This window comes from Entelurus aequoreus, linkage group LG06 (genome assembly GCF_033978785.1).
Source record: "Entelurus aequoreus isolate RoL-2023_Sb linkage group LG06, RoL_Eaeq_v1.1, whole genome shotgun sequence".
NCBI lineage: Eukaryota > Metazoa > Chordata > Actinopteri > Syngnathiformes > Syngnathidae > Entelurus > Entelurus aequoreus.
This window is the reverse complement of record NC_084736.1, coordinates 47257642-47276303: the sequence shown is the minus strand read 5'-3', so window position 1 is coordinate 47276303 and position 18662 is coordinate 47257642. Positions and strand designations below refer to the sequence as shown.

Here is an 18662-nt window from a genome sequence, read left to right as displayed (position 1 = left end):
TTGCATATTTTTTGGTTGCCATTTAAAAAACAAAGTTTTTTAAAGAAGGGCCTAAAACGAACAAACAAAAAACAAAAACAATAATAAAACTTATAATTGATGGATAGATCTGAAGTTGATCTTGAGACTATTGTGGTAAAAGTTAAAAAAAAATGTTGGATTTATTTTTTTAAACTTTACTGAGCAGTACCCTTTTGGATCCCCAATAATTTTAGTGGGACTTTTTTTTTTTTAAGTGTCATTGCTCCAAAAAATAATGAATTAAAATCAATGTTGTTATGAGTTATTGACCTTTTTAAGACTCCAATTATTATATAATCTCAAATATTCCACTTTAACATTTTACTCGGGGAAAATATTGCATATTTTGTGTTTTTTTCCATAAAAAAACACGGTTTTCCTTGACAAAAATGGCATACAACTTAAATCTTTAAAAGCATTATATTGACAGATAGACCTAATGTTGATCTAGAGATTTAAACCTTGAATAATAATAATAATAATAATAATACTAAATAATGACACATTTGTAATATTTTTTTGGACCAAAACCTTTAGGGGTCCCCGGGTTCAAGTCTGAGTGGAGGCCTAAATGTATCTTTTTTATACATATATTGTATTGGTTTTTAAAATAAAAAATATCAAAATGGCCCCCGCTTGCTTTGATTTTTCAGTGTGCGGTCCTCAGTGGTAAACGTTTGGACACCCCTGCTCTAAAGCATGTAAAGAGTTAACATATGGGAATTAAGAAAATATTTGACTCTGAAGTGTATCTGTAAAATTAACTAAAAAGCTAGCATGCTATAAGTTAGCATGCGTGATGTAAAAAAAAAAAATGACAGAGAAATATATTAGCTCTAAAGATAGCATATTAACATTGGCATGCTAGTAAAATAGAGTCATGTAAGAAAATATATGACTCTTAGATGTATTTCTGCAAAATAAGTATAAAAAAAAAGCTAGCATGCAAACATTAGCATGTAAAGAATGGGAATTAGAGAAGTAGGTATACCTACAAAATTAACTAAAAAGCTAGCCTGTTAACGTTAACATGATAGAATGCTAACAGAAAAAACAATATTTGACTCTGAGCCTTTAACATTTGCTAAAAAAAAAACCATAAGATGCAAACAGTTAGCATGAGTGAAATAAAACAAATATTTGACTGAGCTATATACCTCTAAAATTAGCTCAAAAACTAGTGTATTACCATTAGCATGCTAGCAAGACAGAGTCAAGTAACGAAATGTTGGCGTCTTAGATGTTTTTTAGCTCTGCAAACTGAAGTAAAAAAGGTAACATGCTACCTTATGCAGTTTACATAACAGTTAACATACGTGAAAAAACAAAATATTTACCTCTGAGGTGTAAACCTGCAAAATTAGCTAAAAAAACAAACAAAAAACTATCATCCTAACGTTAACATGATAAAATGCCAATTGTTAACATATGCTAACAGTAAGCATATGTGAAGTAACAAAAATATTTTCACTGAGCTATAGATTAGCTCAAAAGCTAGCTTAATAACATTAGCATGCTAGTAAAATAGGTTAAAGTAACAAAATATATGACTCTTAAAAGTATACCCGCAGGGAGGTGGTTCGCACACACAGGTATATTTGGCTCGATCTATAAGTTTATAATTAAAACATTTCACAAAAGAGTGTTTTGTAAATCGAGGTTCCACTGTAACTCGTTCCCGACGAGTTACAGCCTTATTAATCTCACAGCCTGATGCAAGCTCCTCCCCCTCTGACTGATTGCTTTACTTAATGCCCATATAAGTACATCCACCTCGCTGGGACATCACAACGTTGCCAGACTGCAAAACCCCGCAAACAGAGGCATCCAAAACTGTGTTGAAGCTCACGCCAAAATGCGCAAACCTTATGATTTGATGATTTTGCCATTTTTTTAACACAAGGAACCGACTTCGTAACATTTTTAAGTGAGAAAAGACGAGCGTTTATTATTTTTAAGTGATTACCGTATTTTCCGGACCATAGGGAGCACCGGGTTGTAAGGCGCACTGATCGATAAATGGTCTATTTTTGATCTTATTTCATATAAAAGGCGCACCGAATTATAGGGCGCATTAAAGGAGTCATTTTATTATAATTTTTTTCTAAATGGAAAACACTTCCTTGTGGTCTACATAACATGTAATGGTGTTTTTTTGGCATAGATGATGTTTTACAGATCATCTTGAAGTCGCTTTCTGACAGTCGCTTCAGGATGCACCGTTTTGTGGGCGGTCTTATTTACATGGCTCACCTTCGACAGCGTCTTCTCCCCGTCATCTTTGTTGTAGCGGTGTAGCGTGCAAGGACGGGAGTGGAAGAAGTGTCAAAAGATGGAGCTAACTGTCTTAATGACATTCAGACTTTACTTAAATCTATAACGCAGTAGCATCTCCTCATCCGCAAACAACAACATCGGAAATGTGTCCCGTGAAAAAACGTCCGACCAGAACTCTAATAACTAAAGTTCCTTGGGTGAATAATGTAAACTCACTACACCGGTATGTTTTGTAATAATACTGGCATGTTGAAGCACATCAAGCGGTGTGGCTTCATAGCTTACCAAAGTCGTACTAAAACATTTTGATAGATTTTTGGGCGCCGTGTGTAATGGCGAGTTTACTGACAAATATAAGTAAGAACTTTAAGTTAAAGTTAAGTTAAAGAACCCATGATTGTCACACACACTAGGTGTGGCGAAATTATTCTCTGCATTTGACCCATCACCCTGGATCACCCCCAGGGAGGCGAGGGGAGCAGTGAATAGCAGCGGTGGCCACGCCCGGGAATCATTACACTACTTTATATTAGAAATGGCAACAGCGGAGGATGAATGTCACATAACAAGAAGATAGAGAAAAAGAAGACGCTTATCGACTACAAAGGCGCACGCGCACAATTTTTCAGGATTTATGCAGATCCCAAATACAGATCAGCAGGTACCAGAAGGTAAGAAAAGTTGCTATTGCATAATATTGCGAAACAAAACGCCAGATAATATGTCTTACCTTATACACACACCATAATAATACTCATATGTTTAATGCGCCGACAATCCATCAAGCGGTGTGGCTTCATAGCTTACCAAAGTCGTACTAAAACATTTTGATAGATTTTTGAGCGCCGCATGTAAACATTTTTAATGGAACATATAAATTGTTGGTGTTCTTTACTTGAGTCATATTGCCATCATAGTGCAGTCTACACATATCTCTTATGTTTCACTGCCATCTACTGGTCACACTTATCATTACACCATGTACCAAATAAAATAGCTTTGAGGTCGGTAAGCAAAACCAGAATTATTCCGTACATTAGGCGCACCAGGTTAAAAGGCGCACTGTCGAGTTTTGAGAAAAAAAAAGATTTTAAGTGCGCCTTATAGTCCAGAAAATACGGTAAATATGGAACAGTTCTTCATTGGCTTCTCTTGTCAGGTATTCAAGATTAGAATGGGATACTAAAAGACAGGTATGGTCTCGTTGCTTTTCCCCCGCGCTAGTTTACGACCTTCTGACGTCGTCTGACTGCCTACCAGACTTGCTGCAAGGAAGCTTGAAGAACAAAGGGCGAAACGAGGCTTTCCTGCTGTCCTCCTTCCGCCTCACACACAAGGCCCCCACCTCACTCTACAGCGTCTTTAATCCCAGGGAAAACAGCAAGTACTTGGAACTCAACGTGCAGGCCAAGTTGAGCAAGAGTGAGTCGCACGTTTACTCGATTTCCAGCCGCTGGTGTTTCAACATCTTGTCCGTGTCAAGTCACCCTGAGGTACCAGAAGGCCGACGGTAGATTCGCCACCACCAGTTTCAACCACGCCTCCTTGGCCGACGGCAAGGACCACCACGTGATGCTGCACGCCAGCGGTCTGAATCGCGGCCCGCCTCGTCTCAACGTCTACGTGGACTGCAGGTTGGCGCACACCTTGGAGGACCTCCCGGCCGCCTTCGGGTCTCTGCCGCCTGGGTCTAACTCGGTGGCGCTTCGGACTCTGAAGTCAAGCGGGCAGGTGGGGGCTACATGGATATGCATTGTTGGGAAAAAAAACACATTGGCTTATGTTTTCTAATCTTTTTTAGGGTAAACTGACCGACATGAAGCTGGTGATCGACGACACCATCGACAATGTGGCAACGCTGCAGGACTGCAGCCTGGATCAGACTGAACCTCTGCAGTTGTTGAGTGAGAACAAAATCTCAAATACTTCTTACTTGAAATAGATTTTTTAACTATGTTCTAACGGTATTGTGTCAATAAAGTACCATGATGCGTTTGACCCATCCCCTTGTTCCACCCCCTGGGAGGTGAGGGGAGCAGTGAGCAGCAGCGGTGGCCACGCTCAAGAATCATTTTTGGTGATTTAACCCCCAATTCCAACCCTTGATGCGTGGGTCCCATTTTTATAGTCTTTGGTATGACTCGGCCGGGGTTTGAACTCACAACCTCAGGGCGGACACTCTAAGCACAAGGCCACTGACAGGTCAATCACCCTGTTTTTACGACAAACATGATTTTTTTCATAATATCATGAAAAAATAACGGGGAAAGCAAAGGATCGTACTTCTCCTTTCATTATTAGTATTATTTATTTATTTATTTGACAGGGACAGTACAATGAAACATTGCTAGCCATAGGTAACCGATGTCAAAGTGTCATGATCCGTGGTCCGGATCATGTTTTGTGTTTTCTGTTTGTTTTGGACTCCTTCAGTTCCTGTTTGAGTTTAGTCACCACGGTTACTTATGATTTTCACCTGCCTCTTGCATTCGGGACGCTCACCTGTTGCTCATCAGAGACTCTATTTAAGCCTGCCTTTTCCGGTCAATCGTCCTGGCTTCATTGTTTGCTTCACGCTAATGTCAAGTAAGATTTGTTTATTCCTGTTCTCGATTCTTGATCCCTGTGCTAAGTTGTTGCCCTAGCTTCCTGTGCGATCGGCACGCTTTTCTTTTGTTGTTTTGCCTGTATTTTGGTAGTTGGATGATTTGTGCAGAATAAATCAAGTCCTACCTTCACGCTTTCGTCCGGAGTTGTCAGTTTTGCATCCCGGGAGAACAAACCTCGCAGTGAGCTGCGACCCCCCGCACGTGACACCAAATACATAAGACTTCTAGCCACAGGCTAATTTGCAACCCTCGTCCCTGGTTAAGCTTTTAAAGAAAAAGTTGAGAAAAGTGAAAAACACATACAAATTAAGACATGTACAAAATAAAAATACATAAAAAATACTTGGCCCCTTCTGTGCATACTACACCCAATTCTAGTGCTCACACTTCTGATTTTCCTTCAGCCACTTTTTCAGTTTTGTGGAGAAATGTTTAATGTCCGACTGTTATTGCGTATACAAGGTGGAACGTGATTTTGGTCTATTTATTTCGTCAGTTTTACAGGAGCGCTTTGCGGGTTTTGAGGACCTTCTGCAATAAAGCCAGTCAAAGATCATCTCTATGACAACTTGTTTAAGTCGGGGTCCACTTAAATTGATTCATGATACAGATATATACTATCAGATATATACTATCATCATAATACAGTCATCACACAAGATAATCACATTGAATTATTTACATTATTTACAATCCGGGATGTGGAGGGGGGGAGGGGGGGTTAGGTTTGGTTGTTATCATCAGTCATCAACAATTGAGAACAGAGAAATGTATATTGGAACAGTGTAGGTCTGACTTGGTAGGATATGTACAGCAAGTAGAGAGAGAGAGACAGAGAGAGAGAGAGAGAGAGAGAGAGAGAGAGAGAGAGAGAGAGAGAGAGAGAGAGAGAGAGAGAGAGAGAGAGAGAGAGAGAGAGAGATCAGAAGGCATAAGAAAAAGTATCTGCATTTGATTGTTTACATTGGTTTATTAACAATCCGGGTGTTAGTTTAGGGTTGTAGCTGCCTGGAGGTGAACTTTTATTGCGGTTTTGAAGGAGGATAGAGATGCCCTTTCTTTTATACCTGTTAGTAGTCTAGTGTTTTGCCTCTAAAGTGTCTCCCAAGGTTTTTTTTTAAGTGAATTCGCAGGCTACCAGTTGAAAAGCCCAAATGATGAAATAGAGAGGACCTAAAACGGAACCTTGAGTAATCCCACTAGTAAAAAAGTTGAACAAATGACAACTGACTGAGTCGGAAGTAAACAAGTAAACTAATCCTCGCCTCCATGGTGACGAATAAAGTAAGTTTCTCACAAGTATCATGCCTGCAGGACGAGGAATAGCTAAACATACTTCACTACACACCGTAGGAGGATACAATAGCTCATCAGCATCACCGCTAACAAAAGCTAGCGTGCCTGAATGTAAACAAATGCCATGGGTGGATCCACACCTGACATCCACTGTAATAATACCAAGTACAAGAGTGTATCTAGTCGATACTGTTATGTTTACATCAATATTTTTTATCGTCACAAAATCTTTTTCCCTTTTAAAAAAATTTTATATTATGTTTATAAACTCAGGAAATATGTAAATGAACACATTAGGACTTTGAATATGACCAATGTATGATCCTGTAACTACTTGGTATCGGATTTGTGGTATCATCCAAAACTAATGTAAAGTATCAAACAACAGAAGAATAAGTGATTATTACATTTTAACAGAAGTGTACATAGAACATGTTTAAACGGAAAATAACTAGATATAAACAGTAAAGGAACAAATAGATTAATAATCCATTTTTACAGCTTATTTCTCATAATGTTGACAAAATAATAGAATGATAAATGACACAATATGTTACTGCATTTGTCAGCAGACTAATTAGGAGCCTTTGTTTACTTACTTACTACTAAAAGACAAGTTGTCTAGTATGTTCACTATTTTATTTAAGGACATAATTGCAATAAGAAACATATGTTTAATGTACCCTAAGATTTGTTGTTAAAATAAAGCCAATAATGCCATTTTTTTGGTCCCCCTTTATTTAGAAAAGTATCGAAATACATTTTGGTACCGGTACCAACATATTGGTACCTGGACAACCCTACACTACACTGTATGTAGTCAGGCGAAAAGATACATGGTGTCATGGCCTTCTTCGTGTCATGTTCTCAGGTTTCCAGGCAGGCAGGGGCGCTCAGGAGCAGACCACCATGCAGGAGTTAAGGGTCATGGTGGCTGAGATGAAGGCGCTGCTCAACGAGCAGGTAACTTGCTGCGTATGTCTGGCTTGGAATGTGTCGCATGAAACATACGCAGAATGTGTGGGTATAGAAATATGTAAACACCCTTTAAGTTCGTGTGTGTTGACTTGGCATTAAAGGTGAGGAGGGTGATTACTTTGGAGGAAACTTATGCAAGAAAAGCAACAGCTTGTCATAAAAAACAACATGCTGAGTCGCTGGAACAATTTGTTTTTTAAGGCATTGTGAAACCTCCAAATTTATTAACAACAGAGGATGAAAAAGTGTGAAAAAAATGTGTTTGAACATGTTTGGATTCATATTTTTTCTACTTTTATTTTAACCCTTTGAATGCCCATCCGATATGTCAGTTTTTCTTATTTTGAAAAATGTGGATAAAATGAGTTATCATCCATACAGTGAATGTTAAAGGGCTACGTTTACTAGGGTGAATATATACGTAAGATTAGTATTAAAAGTAATCTGATGAATTGTTGCTGTTTCTAATTTCAGGGTTTTAATTTTGGAGAAACATTGTACAATTTGTCATATTTACTGTTTTAAATTAGATGGGACTATCTATGGATGATGACTCATTTTAAGCATTTTTTCCCCAAATAAAATAAACTGACATGATTAGGTCAAATGGGCATTTAAAGGGTTAGAACACAGGTGTCAAACTCAAAGCCCGGGGGCCAGATGTGGCCCGCCACTTTGTTTTATTTGGCCCTCGAAAGCCTGGAAATAATATGTATCATTTTACTAAATGTATTAATTCTTTCTATTTTGGGAGAAAAAAAAATGTACTCCATGTAATCGCAAATTATGTTAACTTAAATATTGTCTAATTATGCAAAAATATATTATCAAACATTCAAACCATTTTTTTAATAGAAATAAATACTACTAATAAGGATTTCAAAGCAAGTTATGCATCAAAATTCTGCAATGTAAAAGTAGCAATAGATTTCATGGTAAAATTGTGAAAGTTACTGTGGTTTTTACAGCATTTTTCCCTAATTGAAAAAAACTGTACTTTTTTTTACTGTAATAAACTGTGGTGCGTTTTCGCATTTACAGTAATACACCGAAAAATCTACAGTTGTTGATTTGCGGTAAAAAACAAAAAACAAACTGGCAGCTCAGGTGCCAAAATTTTACTGTAAAAGTGCAGTTTTTTTATTTACAGTAAAAAAACAAATGTACAGTAAAATTCTGGCCCTCTGGGGCCAAACAGAACTGCGATATGGCCCTCAGTGAAAAGGACTTTTACACCTTTGGGTTAGAATAAAATAAAAAACATGTTTACTATTTCCATTTAGGATCTGAGCCAAAAAAAAGTATGCATGTATATTTTTTATAAACTATTAACTCCCTAATTCACAATTTCTTTCGTCCTGGCTGTATGAAAGAATTTTAAATAAAATATTAAAATTGAACATCATCATAAGAGTCCACAACATACTCTGATGGCTAAACTTTGGTAAATGTTTAGGTTTTATTTAAATCTTTATTTTATTAGGGCCCGAGCAGCAAACAGCTGCAAAGGCCTTATTAGTGTCCTCCCACTTTGATTGCATTCATGAGGTTCTTAACATGCTTGAAAACTCAACCATTTTTTAAAAAAAATTTGATATTTTTGGGAGCCTGAACACAAAATGTAAAAAAAATTACTCAGATTTAGAAAAAATGACCCCCTGCTCTCAGATTCACGTATCATCACAAATATCGACGGAGACGTAAAAGTTTCAAGAACCCATATTCGAAAATAAACAGGTCGGCTATTTTTAGGCTCAAAATAGGGGTTGTACTTTAACGACCTCCTCCAAGAGACGCATTTAAAATGCAAGATACTCGACAGATGGGCGACGATAAACTGTGCCATAGGATGTGGGCGTGGCATGGAGCCAAACTTTGATCTGATGGCTCACCACAAAATAACAATTAGGCTCCACACATCCACATCTTCTTTTATTTTTATTTTATTTTCTTCAAATGTTATTTGTTTTTTATCTATTTATCAACAAAAAATATGATTTATTTTTGTGTCCAGATTAAAGAGACCAATTTTCTGAGAAACACCATCGCAGAGTGTCTTGCTTGTGGTAAGTGGAACAACACACGTATGAAACAAAAAAAAAATTATATTGCGCAAAGGTATGTTTATTCCAGCAATTAGATTTACAAGGTTAAACTAATACATCACATAGACTCATAACATGCAACTCAAGATATTTCAAGCCTTCTTTTGATACAATTTTGATGATTATTGTTACGTGTGTACAGGGAAGAAGACGGCACATACAGCGGGGACATCTTTAACTCTATATTTATTATACATTACAATAGAAATGGAGTGTGTGAACTAATCCAAAATGTGTGTGGTGTGTGACTATGTGTAGAGATTAGCTGTAGTGTGTTACCGGTAGTGTTAAACGAGGTGCGGAAGTCCCAGAGGGGGCAAGGCAGGCTCGGAGGTCTGTGGGCAGGGGCGAGGCGTCAAAGTCTGTGTCCAGGCGGAAGGTCGAGATCCAAGCGGCAGCCAGGGAACCAAAGGGAATACGGGGAGACGAGACACACAGCTTGTGACGCAGAAACGGAGAAAGGCTGTTGGAAGACGACAAGGAAACACGAGACAAATGAACACGGAGGGGGAGAAAACATATATGTGTAGATTGCTGATTGAGCCGATTGAACGCAGCCGCCTGCTGCAGCCGGAGTGGCGCGCGACTGGCGCGCTCTTGGAAGTGCGCCCAGCGCAGCGCACAGATGAATGCACACTGGGGTGCGCCTGGGCCGTGACAATTATGACTTACAGCTTATGAAAACTTCAAATTAAAAATTACCAAAAATGTGGGTTTTCGAAAACTGTAAGCCACGATCATCAAAATTAAAACAGAAAAAGGCTTGACATATTTTATTTTGTATGTAATCAGTTCATATCACACATTAGTTACACATTTGAGGTTCAATTGCTGAAATGAATAAACGTTTGCACAATATTTACATTTTTAGAGTCAAAATCGGTCGCACAACAAAACATGAGTGGCGCAACATTAACTAATTTTAAAGAAAAATGATATGTACAAATGTATCACAGAGCACAATTCATCTGAGCCAAGTAGGGTTGTACCAGTACTAATAAAGTACCGCAGTATTAATGAATCATAAACGGTACTATACTGCCTCTGAAACCAGTACTATTTTTGTTTTTTATTTACGGACATTACGGCGCGCCATCGTGACATTGCTAGAGCAGAGGCACATGTTTGGCAACACACACGTACACAATACTTACAAGCAGACACGTGAAGACATGAGAGGCAGAATGAACGCATTTTGGCTCAAAAACAAACGATAAATGTGAAGCTATAAACACTGAAGCTTCGACATGTGCTTTAAAACCTAGCTAGCTAGCGGCTAACATCCATCCTCAGTCGGCAGTGTTTTAGCTACTTCTAAATCACTAATCCTCGCCTCCATGGTGACGAATAAAGTAAGTTTCTTACAAGTATCATCCCTGCAGCACGAGGAATAGCTAAACATGCTTCACTACACACCGTAGGAGGATACAATAGCTAACCGCTAACAACAAGCTGGCTCTCCTTAATGTAAACAAATACATGCATTGTCTGTAACGATACTACTAAGTACAAGAGCCGTATCGAGTCGATACAATGATTACATCAATATTTTTCATTATCTCAAAATCTTTTCTTTTTTTATAGTTTATAAACTCAGGAAATATGTCCCTGGACACAGGAGAACTTTAACTATGACCAATGTATGATCCTGTAACTACTTGGTATTGGATTGATACCAAAATGTGTGGTATCACCTACAACTCATGTAAAGCATCCAAACAACAGAAGAATAAGTGTTTATTACATTTTAACAGAAGTGCAGATAGAACATGTTAAAACAGAAAATAAGAAGATATTAACAGTAAATGAACAAGTAGATTAATAATCAATTTTCTACCGCTTGTCCCTCATAATTTTGACAAAACAATACAATGAGAAATGACACAATATGTTACTGCATATGTCAGCAGCCAAATTAGAAGCCTTTGATTGCTTAGTTACTACTAAAAGAGTGGTTTGCCTAGAATCTTATTTTATAGCAAAATCATTCTTTGATTGCAAAAAGAAACATAAGTTTAATGTTTATGTTGGCAACGCACACATACAAAGTACTTACAAGCAGACACGGTGTAAAGACATCAGAGGCAGAATGAATGCATTTTGACAAAAAAAACCAACGATAAATGTGAAGACATAAGATTTAATAATAAACATTTTTTGTGGTCCCTTTTGTTTGAAAAAGTATCAAAATATATTTTGGTACCGGTACCGAAGACAGTGTGAGCGCACAAAGCAAGGTTTCTGCAGGCGTGCTCCAACGAGCCTGTTTGGAATTTGACCTCTACTTGCATGCAGGTCTCAGTGGAAATCCGACCAATCCAGGTCCACCTGTGGGCCACACCGGGTCTCCTTCCTGCCCACCTGGGACGTGTTTCCGACAGGACATGTGTCTGCCGTCTGCATCGGGGGGCTACAAGTGTGCCCCCTGTCCTGACGGCTACACGGGCGATGCCATGCACTGTGACGACATAGACGAGGTACGGCGTTATGCAACATCTGCAACGTGTGCAGTGACACTGATACCTTTGTCGCCACTCAGTGCCAGTTTGACCCATGTTTCCCCGGTGTGAGGTGTGAGAACACTGCACCTGGGTTCCGGTGTGGCAGATGTCCTCTGGGCTACAGAGGACCGGAGATAAACGGCATGGGAATATCCGACGCTCAGTCAGACAAACAGGTGTTCACATCCGCATGTGAAGAATGTCAATTATGCAGAAATGATGACTGTGGTTGCTCTTTGAGGTGTGTGAGGATATAGACGAGTGCCTGAACCCACCTGAGATCGGAGGCTGCATCCCCAACTCGCACTGCTACAACACTATAGTGAGAGTGAAAAACAAGCCACACCATATGGGACCGTAGGACCGGTGACCACACGCACTCTGCTCTCTAGGGCTCCTTCCGCTGCGGGGACTGTAAAAATGGCTTTACGGGGGACCAGGTGAGCGGCTGCCAGGGGAGCAGGCTGTGTCCTAATGGCCAGCCTAACCCATGTGACGCCAACGCCGAGTGTGTCGTGCAGATGGACGGCAGCATCAGCTGTGTGGTGAGGACTGCATTGAATCGTGTCTTTTACGGCCCATTCTTAAATCCTTTATGAGGAACGACTGATGCTAAGTCCATGCCGTCTTTTGTCTTTGTGTGTGTGTGTCTTTGTGTGTGTGTGTGTGTGTGTGTGTGTGTGTGTGTGTGTGTGTGTGTGTGTGTGTGTGTGTGTGTGTGTGTGTGTGTGTGTGTGTGTGTTTGTTTTAGTGTGGCGTTGGCTGGGCAGGCAATGGCTACAAGTGTGGAAAAGACACAGACATCGATGCATATCCTGACAGTAGTCTTGAGTGCAAGGATAACAACTGTAATAAGGTTAGTTCTGTCTCCTATTTCATACCTACCCAGGGCCGCTCCTAGCTAAACTGGGGCCCCAAGCAGAATTTTATTTTGAGGGCCGCTCCCCCGAAAAAAATTTCATTTAAATGAAACCATTTTTATAATTTTTTTAATGACACTTGAATTTAGTTTGATGCACTAAAATGAATGATTGGAATCAATTGTACAATAATATTTTTTAAGTGCAAATGTTGTTGTCACATAACTGACTGGGATACGCTGACGCTGCACGCCACAGGGGCAGTAAGTAAGGGGTTAGTTAGGGGTGTCTCGATTAAGGATGCTTATTAACATTTGTACCGTTTCTTGGTGATTGATACCTGTAATCAATGCTATCAATTGTTGGTACTTTTGTGTGTGGTAATAAATATCAATTGTTTTTGATGATAAAATATTGTTTTTAATGCAACATTTAAAAAAATAGCTGATAATGATAACTGCTATCCAGTTGTATCTTCTTTAATTATCACATTTCTGAATATCATTTGCAGGCATGACATGAAGTTATAATCACAGTTGCAAGTCCAAGACTTTAGATGGCAGTAGTGTATAGTTTTTTGTAGCGCCCTACAAAGTGTTAATACTATCAGTATTGTCCTTATCATGCACCAGCTGTTTGATTGCAACATCCATCTGATTTGTAGTTTTCATTAACAAATTTGAAGATGTTAAAAATACCATGTACAATTGTCAATTAGCATTGGTAGCATATTATTAGCAAAGACAATGTTAATTAGCATCAGGCTAGCGCATTTGTGAAAAAGTTGTAGGACCGGCGGGATTCAGTCGGTCTCAAAAAAAATTAATTGGTGCCCATCCCTAGTCCCGATACAACTTTTTCACTACCAATATGATGCCGATATTGAAGCCCTGAGTATTGGTCGGCATCGCTATTAAGCCAATACAATATCAGTACAAATCAGAGTATATACTTGTATTATAGAAAAGGCTTGATCAGGTGACGGTAGGCATTAAAAAACACTAACCTTTTCATTTTAACCGTCGAGAATGGACTTACACTGTCTTTAAGTGAGTGGTAATTGCTTTTGTCGACACCTTGTGGCTTCAAGAATTAATTGGGTCAAGCACATGTCGCAGTAATTAGAATGATGCAGACACGTTTGTTACTGGATACTTTGTAATATACTTCTGCTTTGGAGACTTTGTATGTAATATGTAACTATATTTATTTGATAAATGTTTATATTGACAAATGTGCTGTTTTACACTGCAATATTGTTTAATTAGGGGCACTTATTACACATGTCTAGCTTGTGTGCAATTGTGTGCTTAGCTGTTGTGTAGCTGCTAAAACAAACCGTCCAGCTTTGAACAAATAGATGCAAGCCGATATTATTCGATAATTGTGTTTTTGCTGATATCGGATGTGATATGTATTGATGTTGGATCGGGACACCCATAAGTAGGGCTGTAATTTTTTTTTGGGGGGGGGGGGGGGGGGGATTTTTTCAAATTGATTGAGAATCATTACACATAAGAATCGCGATTCATTCAAAAATCGATTATTTTGACACCCCTACTAATAGGAGTTTCTGCGAAAATTTGTAATTTTTTTCTTCTCAGTGACGGAGCAGGAAGGAGCTCGCAATATATTTCTGGTAGAATTACGTACATATGAAGCTCCCTGTCATTTATTGAAATTAACATGTGCTTCTTCCCGCAAAACTGGGCCCTCCACGGATCGTGGGGCCCTAAGCACAGCCCTGCTAATAAGACAAATTTAAACCCAATATATTTTGCAATATACACAGAAATTCAAAACAATGGTAAAACAAATCATATATTGACGTTAGTTGAATTTAAAGTTTTTAGATGGCTTCCAGAATGTCACAGTGCAAAAACTCCTTTGTTCCCCGTACCATCTAACGGAATAACTCCTCACCAGGAGGGAAGGTACAGGGACAAACTTTTTTTTTATTCATCTGTTATTATTCCATTTAACAATGTAATAACAAGGGTGTACTCACTTTTGAGTGAACGACTGTAAAACTTTTATGACGGGAGTGTGTTTCTATGTTGTCCCCAGGACAACTGTGTGTTCGTACCAAATTCCGGCCAGGAGGACGCCGACAGGGACGGCACAGGAGACGCCTGCGACGACGACGCCGACAGCGATGGCATCATCAACATAGACGTACGCCAACACGTTTCCCAACCCAGCATTACTCAGCGGTGCGTTTGAGCCGGGCTGCGTCTCTTTCAGGACAACTGCTGGCTGGTTCCTAACGTGGACCAGAAGAATAGCGACAAGGACGTCCACGGCGACGGCTGTGACAACTGCAAAACGGTCGTAAACCCGTCCCAGAGAGACACCGACAAGGACGGGCTGGGAGACGAGTGCGATGACGACATGGACGGGGACAGTAAGTGGCTGTACTTCCAGGGAGTCATTTTTCTAATAGAGTCGCTTGAAATTGGACGGTTGAATAACTGGATCCCAAGAAGACTTTTTAAAGCCAACATGTTAAAATAAAAAAAAGAATGTGAATACCACTAGTTCCCTGTTTCTCACCGTATGTCCATTTTTTAAAAGTCCAATCCCCCTTAACTGGTACATGCATGCCGTACTGTACCATCAACACATTACCAACTGAAATAAACTTGTTTTATGTGGAAAAAAATGATGTTAAAGGCCTACTGAAATGAGATTTTCTTATTTAAACGGGCATAGCAGGTCCATTCTATGTGTCATACTTGATCATTTCGCGATATTGCCATATTTTTGCTGAAAGGATTTAGTAGAGAACATCAACGATAAAGTTCGCAACTTTTGGTCGCTGATAAAAAAAAGCCTCGCCTGTACCGGAAGTAGCGTGACGTCACAGGTTGTGGAGCTCCTCACATCTGCACATTGTTTACAATCATGGCCAGCAGCAGCAAGAGCGATTCGGACAGAGAAAGCGACAATTACCCCATTAATTTGAGCGAGGATGAAAGATTTGTGGATGAGGAAAGTGAAAGACTAGAGGGCAGTGGAAGCGATTCAGATAGGGAAGATGCTGTGAGAGGCGGGTGGGACCTGATATTCAGCTGGGAATTACTAAAACAGTAAATAAACACAAGACATATATATACTCTATTAGCCACAACACAACCAGGCTTATATTTAATATGCCACAAATTAATCCCGCATAAGAAACACCTCCCCCCTCCCGTCCATATAACCCGCCATCACAAATCAAACACCCGCACAACACACTCAATCCCACAGCCCAAAGTACCGTTCACCTCCGCAAAGTTCATATAGCACATATATTTCCTCAAAGTTACATACGTGACATGCACATAGCAGCACGCACGCACGGGCTATGCGATCAAATGTTTGGAAGCCGCAGCTGCGTACTCACGGTAGCGCGTATCCAACTCAAAGTCCTCCTGGTAAGAGTCTCTGTTGTCCCAGTTCTCTACGTGTTTGTGTTGCTGCAGCCGGCCGCTAATACATCGCTTCCCACCTACAGCTTTCTTCTTTGCTGTCTTTATTGTTCATTAAACAAATTGCAAAAGATTCACCAACACAGATGTCCAGAATACCGTGGAATTTTGCGATGAAAACAGACGACTTAATAGCTGGCCAAAATGGTGTCCCAAAATGTCCGCACAATCCGTGATGTCACGCGCAAACGTCATCATACCGAGACGTTTTCAGCAGAATATTTCGCGGGAAATTTAAAATTGCACTTTACTAACCTAACCCGGCCGTATTGGCATGTGTTGCAATGTTAAGATTTCATCATTGATATATAAACTATCAGACTGCGTGGTCGGTAGTAGTGGGTTTCAGTAGGCCTTTAAAGGGGCTGTTTGCAACAGGACCTATAGCGTCCAGATGATTTCACCAACAAGTATGTTTTGCGTGTGAAAATGCATCTGGCAGTCATTTCCCATAATATCAGTTAGTTATTGGGTAGTCCAGTGGTGTGCCGTCAGGGCCAACAAGGCCTTCTCTGCTGGCCTAACATAGCCAAAAATCATGATCGTAATTAAAGATAAAAGTAATTTTTTATTTACTTTCCCTAAATATTTAAAATTATTCATATTCTCTTCATGTCATATTATGCTCCTTCCAGTGCTGTTGTTTTTAGGTTAGAGTTTTTATCCAATCAGAATTCAGCTAGCTTATGTTGCCATGATGTACCAAATCTGCCCTGGGCCTTCAGAATCAACAATGTGGGCGTCTATGCACTGTCAGTGAACCGGCACATGCAGTTGATAGATAACTGCGATAGCCAATCAGATCACGAGTTGTTGTCAGTAAGGCCTTCTAGATGGCCTTACGTTGAACGGGACATTTACACGTCTTGTGATTGGATATTCACTGATTTGAGCCGCGGCGGTGCTATGCAGATCAGTAGAGCCACACCCTGGATCGTTAGCGGCTGAATTTGAGAACACATACAGTTGATAGACAGTTGCGATAGCAATCAGATCACAAGTTGTTGACAGTAGCCTATCTAGGTAGCCTGATGTTAACGAGACTGTGATTGGATACTCACTTGTCATTCCAAAGTGAGTATCCAATCACAAGTTGCAATTTCAATTTACTAAAGCAGGAAGTGTTACGCCGTAGTCATACCGGGCTAGCAGAGAAATCGTGAGTAAAAAGTGAATATCGGTATACTCACTTTTTTAACCCACAAAGAAGGAGAGCAAAACGTTGATTAGGTGGCAGATATATATTTGCAAGACCATTTTCAAGAAGGATATTTAAAGAAAAACTACATCTTGTAAGACGATGTCGGCCAACCCCGGAAGCTAACTCAGCTGTCCCGGCGATGAAATCGGGAAATGCCCACCACTTCCACTCGAATCAACCGACTACGAGCGGTACCACTGGTTTATACGGCGTCGAATGGGTGCTACAAATTGTGACTTCAAATATTTGATTTCTTTATTTTTTCACGTTTAATACGTTTTTTGCAATTTTAATTTTGACAGTACTACATAAGATATGTTTTCATTGCTGATGCGGGTTTATTGATTTTTAAATGCGCCAGAAAATAGCCCGTTTTGTACACTGTTGATGCGTTTCAATGAAAAGTAGTGCATAAATGTGTTCCTGTATAGGATTTCTCCAGCAATGGTCATGTGGTGATATCAATTATGATATTTTGAGAGGTAATCATTGAAGTCGGACATCACTGAAGGCCTAGGTGGGAAACGCACGGCCCGCCACTGAATCTGTCCATAACTAACTGTACTTAGCAGTGCGCGCCTGTGCAATTGTGCACTGCTCACGCATCCTCTGGCCACGGCAAATCTATACCACGCACAAAATCCAATTAAAAAATAGGCGCATAACAATTTTCAATGTAACTGACGACACGCGGCGACGACAGAGAAAACAGTTTTCATCGTCACTTTTCAATTATTGTAACTTCTGTCGAGATGCTTTAAGGAGGACATGAATTCCATCAAACACTTTATTGAGCAAAACTCTTTATGGTCGGCCATAAACACATCACCAAAAACATTGGTAAGAAATGTGTATCTAGCAAAACTAGTCATTTTCTGCCATACAAACCAAACCAAAACCAACTCTTTGTCATCTGTCATCAACAGCAGCCGCTTGCTATTTCTCACTTGCGCCAACACATGCACTCATGGCACCAGTGATGTGTTTACAGCCACACAAAAAGTCGAACAACTCCAACACAACGTATAAAGTGTAATTCCAGGTCGTTACACTATGATTTACCAATCAAATGTGTGCTTATTCTAGTGTCATTTATAAAGAATCTTAATTCATAAATATTAATCATGAAATGCTGTTATTATATTTAAAAAATACTAATAAAGATATATTTTACAAACAAAAAGTTACGAGAATGTACACATGATCCCATGCTTACATCTCATTGTGCAACATGTGAATGTTTTAAGGGGATCTAAATGCGATATCTGAAAGGGGTACACATTATTTCCAAAGCAGGACCTCCATCCATTACATTTCATTGTGCAACATGTGAATGTTTTA

General features: G+C 39.6%; 1 protein-coding gene across 1 annotated transcript in view; it reads left to right on the top strand.

Annotated features, from left to right (window-relative positions):
* Positions 1–18662, top strand: part of thbs4a (thrombospondin 4a) — a 48415-nt gene that overhangs the window by 10302 nt on the left and 19451 nt on the right. The window contains exons 2-13 of the mRNA XM_062050862.1: positions 3523–3720; positions 3782–4029; positions 4100–4202; positions 7075–7166; positions 9196–9247; positions 11582–11763; positions 11826–11963; positions 12029–12109; positions 12180–12332; positions 12539–12643; positions 14715–14822; positions 14892–15051. Coding sequence (XP_061906846.1) covers positions 3523–3720; positions 3782–4029; positions 4100–4202; positions 7075–7166; positions 9196–9247; positions 11582–11763; positions 11826–11963; positions 12029–12109; positions 12180–12332; positions 12539–12643; positions 14715–14822; positions 14892–15051 — 1620 coding nt within the window. The remainder of the gene's footprint in view (positions 1–3522; positions 3721–3781; positions 4030–4099; positions 4203–7074; positions 7167–9195; positions 9248–11581; positions 11764–11825; positions 11964–12028; positions 12110–12179; positions 12333–12538; positions 12644–14714; positions 14823–14891; positions 15052–18662) is intronic.